The sequence below is a fragment of the Cyprinodon variegatus genome, unplaced genomic scaffold, assembly GCF_000732505.1.
Source record: "Cyprinodon variegatus isolate N-32 unplaced genomic scaffold, C_variegatus-1.0 Scaffold135, whole genome shotgun sequence".
In the NCBI taxonomy this organism is placed as follows: domain Eukaryota; kingdom Metazoa; phylum Chordata; class Actinopteri; order Cyprinodontiformes; family Cyprinodontidae; genus Cyprinodon; species Cyprinodon variegatus.
In genome coordinates, this window is record NW_015150588.1 from 1,141,210 (window position 1) to 1,150,212 (window position 9,003).

Genomic DNA, 9,003 nt, shown 5'->3' on the forward strand with positions numbered 1-9,003 from the left:
TTTAACAAACCTGACTTTTTTTTAACAAACCAAACAGTTTGAGAATAGTTAGACAATTGAGGAAGTTATGGTTATTTCAGTAGATGCGCCATTGAAACACAATGCTACGAATGAGCGAGCTGCCTGTGGTAAGATGGCCGCCACGTGCGGACGTCGACCCCCATTGGCCAGCAGCGCGGACGAGACATCTAGCCTTTATTATGGATATCTATGGGCGGCTCCACATCAAGCCTGTGGGGCCTACTACGGAAGCCATGGAGGGACATTCTACTCTTTCTGAAGGGAGGGGACACATCAACCTTTGTCTTCTCAAATTAGTTAAAACAAAGGATTACAATTATTAAACATTTCTCTGAAAACAGGGGTGAAAGACGCAAAAGGTTGCCTGTTTCTAAGACTTTTGTGAAAAAAGTGCAGCTAATAACTGTAATAATGGAGCTCCTCCAGTCTAGGATAACAAACCATCACTGCAGGGGGGAAGACTAATTGCTGGACCACACCGCCCTTTTCCTAACATGACGCCAAAATAAACGTAACTGTAAGACTGAATAACCTTAGCTGTCCAGTAGAAAGCCTGTGACTCCACATCAGCTGTCTCCAGCTGGTAAAAGCTGCTTTCATTTTCTCCAGGTTATTACTTATTTTTTTCTTTTCATTTGTTTTTCACTCACAGAATATGGATGGTCCTCCAACACATTTTTTAGATTGAGTTAAAAAAAAGTTTTTCCCCTTTCGCCTACTCTGATCCAAAACGGTGGCACAATACGTCGTCCTTTACCGAGCGCGCCGCCCCTTATCCATGTATTAACTACTAACTCTAAGCTATAAGAATGCTTTTATTTTTTAATTGATATTATTAGACTTTTGCAAAAAAAATTATATATTAAAGCAATACTTAGTTTTTGCTTATACAATTTTTTAAAAACACACTGTCCCTTTAAAATGAGCCCTTATTGGTTACTCATCAACAAACCCTCACCTTAGTGCGACTAACAGACTCCTCCTCTTTGGCTCAGCTGGCTCCTCGCCATCCGAGTAGAAGCCTGTGTCTTTGTCGCTGTCGTCCTCTGAGCTAACAACCTTGGGGGGTAAGGAGAAAAAAAAAAAAGAGAGGAAAAATAATAAGTACATAAAAGCTGTACTTTTATCACACAGTCAAAGGTTTTTGCTAACGATACCCTACCTTGGCGTTTTGCTGTTTTTGCAAACATCTTCTGTCTTCTTCTGCTTCATCCTCGCTGAAACCTTCAAACTCCTCCTCGCTGTCTGATTGGCTGAACAGATGAGCCAGTTCAGGAGTGATGTACTGGGATTTGAAAGTTGAAGCCTGTTGACAAACATCCGGCATAAAAAAGCGTTTTGTTTGCTTTTAAGGGGAAAAAGAAAAGCACAGAAGTACTTTTTGTTCATTTCTGAGTAATGGATGGAAAACATGGCTTCATCATCAGGATAGACACTGAGGCTTAATTAAAGGAGAAAATGAATTAATAAATTCTTGGATTCTACACCAGAGGGAGACAAAATCCATCAGTTGGCTCAATCTGACACCGTGGAGTAAAAGCAACTGTAAAAAAGAGAGAGCAGAAAACCCTCAGCAGGGTAAACAGGGCTTTGGCTGGCAGTCACCAAGTTAAACTTATCTTGAGGACTTTGCACTAGCAGGAATCCAGCTCAGCACCAAAGAAATCCTTATCACAACAGGCTTCCTGTGCAGAAGCTTGCTGAATAAGACAAAGTGAAAAAGGAAAACACACTTCACCTCTTTTTTTTTCCTTCCCTTGAGCTTTACTTCTCCAAAGTTTAAATCTTGTATAGAAAAAGGTTTTATGTGCTATAAGAAAGTCATAACTCAACTCAGACATTTTCTGCTTTTCTCTTTTGACCTAAATCATACCTCCACAAGCCAGAACATGCCATTGTTTCTCATACTTTATGACCGATTGTAAATCCTTTTAAGGCTCCGTTAGATGGCATTACCACTGCTACCCCTCACAGGCAAACCTTTTTCTTGTAACCATTATAGAAATTAACTGTTATAAAAATACTGTCAAATTAAACTTGAACATCAGTGTTTGGTTGTTTTTTTTTGTTTACAACCCTTCTGTGACACATGCATTTCTATTAACACTCAGACCTTTCTGCAAAATGAATAATTAACTTTAGATGTAGCACCTGCAGACAATATCTAAGCGTAAGCTCTTATATAAACTGTTCTATTTTTTGTAAATTATAATTCAATAAAGATAAAAAAAAACAATCCACTATAAAAAATAAAAAAAGCAAAATATTTAAACAGTCTCTGGTGAGAAAAAAATACTTTGTGGGTCAAATAATCTGATATTGAGGGGCTGGGTAGGCAAGTACGTAAAGAAGCTCAGAGGTAAGATGAGGCAAGGTCATTTAAGCAGTTACATCAAAAAAGAGATTTATAAATTAAACTCTAAGATGCAGAGGTAGCCAGCAGAGCAAGGCCAGGAAAGGAGTGATATGATCATATTTTGGAGTACCAGATATTGGGCAATCCTTTAAAGCTAATGTGTTTTAAAAAGTCTTGTACATATGTTTCATTAAGTTCCAACAAGATTTCCTGCAGAAAAATAATTACTTATTAATTCACTGACAGCATGGAGCAGCATTACAGCTAATTCCATCACTACCACACTGATAACTGATGACAACAGAAGATAAAAACTATCCTCACTAAGAGCTCAGAAAGAGGGAGGTTTGAGTAAGCTGGACTAGTATGAGTTTAGATCAATTTAGTGTCACTGCACCTATAATGCAAAAAGGTAATCAGAATTGAATATTTACATTATTTATAAGAGATGACTGTGTGTACCCCACTTTCTGATATCGCCAATGGGGATCTGCCACAATAGTCTCACAGTCTTTAAGTCTAAATGAGTGACACTGTCTTATTAGAGGCGTATAAGAGGGGTGGCCAAAAGGAGCCAGAACCTCAGGGTCAATCTCTACCGTTCCAAAACAAACAACCACAATATCCATGTTTTCTAAATAAAAACTTACTTTTCTATACAGCCTTTTCTATATAATAAATGCAGATATTTAAACATCTATGCTGTCTAAATTAAAGGTATAGTGGACAAAATTCTTTCAGGTTTGAGTTCTGGGGCAACATCTTTTACATCTTCATTACCTACTTTTATCAATTCTGCCAAAAAAAATTATATTTACATGTACTGTTATCTATATTTAATGAATGTTTAAGTCATTATTAAAGTAGTTATTTATCTCTGATTTCACTGATGACTTGCAGACACACATAATTTTATCTTTATCCCCCAAATAATTCAAAATTTTGTTCTGAAAAGAGCATGAATTCTGTATTTATCATCTTTAATGTTACTACATTGATGTGCATGTGCATTAGCCACAGTGTTTCTGTTGTAAAGTAATTGCTAATATATTAAAAATGTAAATGTTTAATAAGTTTAAACATTCCCCTTCAGAGTATAACTGCTGCCACTGTCTGTATTAGAGGGAAAAACTGGTAGGGGTGGCCACACGGGGCCCATGGCCCTCCATCTAGCTCCGCCCCTGTCAATTATCATCCATAATATTTATAAAATTTTTCTATTGTGATGTCATCAAGCCAAAAATAAAATAAGGATGCAGTTTTTTATTTATTTATTTATTTTTTACGTAAGCGTCAAAATGTTGGTAAAATACTGCAGAAGAAATCGATGATGCATGACCCCGCTGTGTTTCTTTTGCAATTTTATGTTTGTTTGGGGGAAAAAATACACTTATGGGCAGCAACAGTAAAGCTCAAGTTTTGAAGTTTAAATAAAACTTTTTAACACGGAGCATTCTCACCATTTATAACCTGAAAAAACCTTCAGGCACATCATTTAGTAGGATCTAAACAGCAGGTTACAAAGTAAGAGCTCAAAACCAAAACTAAGAAACACCAAACCTTTAAAGCCATGCATACAACAACCAGGCCGCCTCCGATGGTCATGGGAGTGTTTCTTTAAACAACCCATATTTACTTATATTTCGGAAAAGAAAAGACATATTGGTGTGCATGCTGTCCTCGGATACTTACCTTTGAATTCAGCGTCATTTTGGTGTATTCGTTGTGTATTTCAAGACAAAGTTAAAGATAGCGAAATGAATGAGAAGTGGATTTAAAAGCGGCCCTGCAGAGACCCGGGCACCAAGAAAATGGGGGTTGTAAGGTTGGAGGTGCCTGCGAGTAAAAGTCCATTTAATAGCAATAATAGGAAATAACGTACCACCTCATTTGTATTCGTGGGATACGATAAACGTTTTGTCCGCTTTAAGATTCACGTATCTCAGCTTATTTTTATTTTTTTAGGAAGTCGGTCTGCCGATTCTCCCTTTAAATGTAGAATGGTACGTTCCAGGTTTTCGCGCGGAAACGGCAATGGGCGTGTCGGGGCGGCCCAAATAACAGCTCATATCCCTTTCACTTTATTAACCTTTATAAAAGTGTTATTTGTTCCAATAATAGTGTGATTATACGACCATATTCTGGAAAAAAATAAATATAAATTTTGTTTCTATGTAATTACATTTAAAATAAGAATAAAGTTTATTTCTATAACACACTTTTAAAGCAAGTTGATTAAATTAAAGTACTAGTATAACAAAAACAGCAGCTTAACCAATAGAATATGAAAAAGGACGAAACCCTAACAAACAAACTGACTCATAAATACCTTGCCCTGTGTTGCTCTGTGTGCTATGCGTGTTTTCTTTTCTTTTCTTTTTTTATTAGACTTGATGTATGAAATAAAGTGCAAAGACACACCATTCCATAGATTAGGGAGCTCTTATATAAATATATTTTTTTAACCTATGCTTTTGAGCCTGGCTATATGGCTATGGAGCAGCAACAAATTGATTCTACATTAAATATTGACGCACCATATCATTAAGTGTCAGGATCCTTGGTACTTTACATTTATGTTACTTTTGTACATTAAAAGGGTTGATATATCAGGTGTTGTCTTGTTAAATTGATCCATTTCTTAACAACTAACCAGCTGATCAGCTGGGAAGAAGTGATGATAACATTGAAGCAAAACTTGTCAGGCATTACAACCTCAGCTTTTCAGATGGATTTTTTTTATTATTATTTAATCAGCCACTGATAAAAGAGTAGTTCTTTAGAATATGAACTATTCAGATCTCATTGTCTGCACAAAAACAAATATGTGCGGTGTGTGTTTTTTGTCATTGGCTTCTTATTAATTCTTGTTTTCCTTGATGAAAGTGTTCCTGAAATTTCCATCAAATTTAATTTAGTTCAGAAATACTTTATTGATCAGCTATTGGCATGAAGGATCCCCTGTCTTACAGCGGCTCTGGAGAAGCATCTTACTGATCACACTCTTCACTGCAGATTTATAGAAGACAAACCTAGTTTTAATTTACAGTATTTCAGGTAAAGGGAAAAGTGCATATGAAAAGGACGATTCATTTAAACTTTTGACGTTCCCATGAAAAAAAGCAAGAGTGGCTGCCTTTAATGGTTTGGTCTTTTCTGAGAGAATGGAGAAGTCCGTTATGCAGCAGACCCAAAAGTGAGTGCAGGCAGAGGCAGCCTGGTAGGTGGAGATAGTTTATTAAAGGAAACTTGACTTGACATAGAGCGTGAAAAACCTGCTAGGTTAATATTGTGGCTCAGACAAAAAAACAGGTAGAAACAATAATTCTAATTGAACAGCTGAAGTATGACAAAAACAAACAAGAAAGGAATTAATGAAACTATGAATAATCACAAAAACATAATCAGATCTAACAAGAAAACCACAAAAAAACAGTGAACCTGGCGAAAAAACAAACATCTCAAAATCTTTAAAATGTTTCTAAATTTATATGAGCTTAAAAAATAGTCTCTAATATAGACACTCCATAGTAGACATGAATTCTCTATTACTAAAATCTTATTGAATACGATCTAGGAAACTATATTAGGGGCTAGATAAAGGCTGTGCGACTTGCACAGACCGAGGGGTAGTAGTCAGAACAATGTGCATCATTCCATTTTTTATCTGGATTAAAGTTAGTTTGAACACAATGTTCAGCTCCACCTTTGTTGTTTGGCTCCCCGGGACCCCAAGAGAAAAATGTTGCTGCAGAACCATCAGACCACATCCAGCCACCTTCCTTATGGATATCACTGAGTCCGATCCATGTGCATCCTTCAGCAGGGTCAAAGTTCTTGATCAGAGATTTAACAAAATCATGCTCTGCAGAGCTGTGGACAGACACCAGGTTGGCTCCTTCTGATACACAGTGGAGCTCTGCTTCAGCCCAGGTCATCTGTGTGGCGACGTACTTGTAGCAGCGGCCATTGAAGCTGTACCAGAACATGGGGCAGGTGCCACGCTCCAGCCTTATTTCTGGTTCAGATGAAGTTGACACTGAACCCAGAGCTAAAGCAAACAATGAGAGGAACAGGATCATTATTTCAGTTTAATCTGCTTTGCTTGGTAGGACTGGAATTTGAAACAGGCTCTTATAAAGCCTCAAAAAATTTGTATCTGTCCTCTTGAAGGGTTTTGATTGGTTAAATACATTAAGCAAATATTTACTTTTGTGACACTGAACATACATACCTACATACAAATCAAATGCTTTTGAATAACTTAAAAACATTTCATAGAGTCTTTATTCAAATTAAATTATTTTTAGCCTTCAAGTTTTTTATGTAAAAAAGATTATTAATGTTAAATTAAAGGTCACACATGGCAAAAAAGAATATTCTGTCTAGTTAAAATTATTTATACTTTTTGAAGATTTTACTTTTAAAGACATTATATTCGCAGTGATATTTTATGGCTTGTTATGTTACAGTCTTATTAAATATTGCACAATTAATTCAAAAAGGAAAAGGGTGCACCACTTACAAATTTTCTTTGCAAATAAAAATCTTAAAATTAAGTTCTCCATCTGTAAATAGTCTCACTGAGTCAATACTTTATATAATCACCTTTTGCTGTAGTTGCAGCTCATAGATCTTTTGAAATATCTATAGCATCTTCTGACTTTACATTTATTCTCATGTTTATTCTCATGTTGAATAACTTAAACTCAGTTGGTTTGGACAGAGAATATGTCCTTGCTGAAAAAAGGCAGCCGGCAGCTAACCAGTGTTTCGGTTTGATGATATATATATTTATATATATATATTTACAATGTATTCAGAGTACATGTCACTGGAGATATATATTTTTTGTAATATTGAAATTAAAAAAGGATTTTAGTGTGAATAATTAGCGCACTGTTTAGATTAGTTAGTTTTTTTGTCAAAAAAAAAAAATGTATTAAAATAGTTAAAACACAGATGAAGAAAAAGTTCAGCTTGTTAAAAATACTTTGTCCCCTGTTGCATTATCTTCTGCAAGCATCACAACAAACCAAAGCTGTTCATATTCTTAATGATTTCAGCTTCTCTGTAGACTGTTTTTTATTGACCTTTAAAACATAAAATACATAAAAAAAAAAACAATTGAAAAAACAACTGAGGTAGAATAGGTTGGTACTAAGTTGAAATTGATTCCTCAATTTATCTTCAGGCACACTGTCTGCTAAACTAGTAAACCCTGTATCCTTTTCGTATTATTTTCTGCAGCTTTTTGCAAAGGCCATTTTGTTCCATCTTTAGAGGATTTTTTCCACAGCCTGAGAACAACAAATTTTGTTCAGCTGTGTCAATTGGCAACTTTAGATAATTTATCTGTTTGAGTTTTAACCAGCAGCCACCAGGCAGAGGCCAAGAACGCCCATATCAAAACAGCCCGTCTAGTAAAAATAGAGCAGAAACAACTCAATTAAATTCAGTTTATTTATATACCGGTACAGTAGAGCCAATTCACAACACGTCATCTCAAGTCACTTTACAAAGACAACCAGATCATACAGTCAAATTGGTTCAAAGTTTTCTGTCTTAAGAAAACCTGCTGATTGTATTGATTCATTGATTCAATAGTAATCCCTCACAACAACCATACTTGCTGCAACAGTGGAGGGGAAAGCTCCCTTTTAAAAGGAAGAAACCTCCAACAGAAGCATGCTCAGTGTGAGTAGCCATCTTCTGAGGCCCACTGGGGTTCAAAGAGACAAAAGCAGACATAGAAAAAGAAGCAGAGATACCAAAGGCTTGTCCTAACTGTGGTGTAACTAGCTCCACAGGTGGCCCCGTCCAGCAAACACACAGCCAGGCAGACGAGCTCAGAGCCAGCTCCCATGTCAGAGGATGAAGGAGAGTACATACAGTTAGTCACAGTCAGATTCACAGGACTACACTTAAAAACAGGTCAAGCTCCAACATTTATAAACAAATGTGTTGACGGCAGCAGCACTGCTGATATTTCTCTCCAGGATGGTGTCACAGCCAAACAGGAGCAGACCAGATAAAGCTACTATGATGGGACAAAGCAAAGAGTTGGTGTGAATCCCAGAGTTATTCAAACTCAAGTCTCCTAGGTTACAGTCAAACACTTAAACCACTTAATCATCTAGACTCCCTTATTTCTACTCCATGACATGATTTTGATGGTTTAGGCTGGTTAAGGCTTCTGACTTACATACAGGAAAAGCTATCAGAATGACATGAATCTGATAGCTGAAATGTTGAGTAGAATTTATTAATGTGAAACAGTAAATGTGGTCCAGTGGCAACTGTGAACAGAAAATCAGGGAAATCTGGGAGTCTGCAGTTTGGGAACTGAAAGCCCTAGAAGACAGAATCAGGTGAATGGAGAAATAAAGGTAACAGGAAGGCGGGAGATGATCTGATCTTAGCTGGACAAGATTTGAAGGTCTGACAAGGGCAAGGTGAGTGGTCATAGGGGTTGTATTGCTAGGAGTGTGGTTGGTGATTGATGGTTTGTTTGGTCCACAGAAGGTGAGGACTCCAGAAAGTAATGAAACTGCAGAGGCGGTGAGGGCACAGGTAGTGCAGCAGGCAATGTCACAGTTTGATAGTGTAGCCAGATTAGGGGAGAC

At 36.8% G+C, this 9,003-nt stretch overlaps 2 protein-coding genes across 2 annotated transcripts in view; both read right to left on the reverse strand.

Annotated features, from left to right (window-relative positions):
- cdca7l (cell division cycle associated 7-like) overlaps nucleotides 1–4,275 on the reverse strand; it is a 12,842-nt gene extending 8,567 nt beyond the window's left edge. The window contains exons 1-3 of the mRNA XM_015376448.1: nucleotides 4,070–4,275; nucleotides 1,184–1,327; nucleotides 980–1,080 (exon numbers count right to left, since the gene is read on the reverse strand). Coding sequence (XP_015231934.1) covers nucleotides 980–1,080; nucleotides 1,184–1,327; nucleotides 4,070–4,087 — 263 coding nt within the window. The 5' untranslated portion in view covers nucleotides 4,088–4,275. The remainder of the gene's footprint in view (nucleotides 1–979; nucleotides 1,081–1,183; nucleotides 1,328–4,069) is intronic.
- A 1,695-nt stretch (nucleotides 4,276–5,970) lies between these two features.
- Nucleotides 5,971–6,459, reverse strand: LOC107085852 (lactose-binding lectin l-2-like). Its single transcript, XM_015376462.1, has one exon. It carries the CDS (start codon nucleotides 6,457–6,459, stop codon nucleotides 5,971–5,973), a length of 489 nt encoding a protein of 162 aa, XP_015231948.1.
- Nucleotides 6,460–9,003: the final 2,544 nt, after the last annotated feature.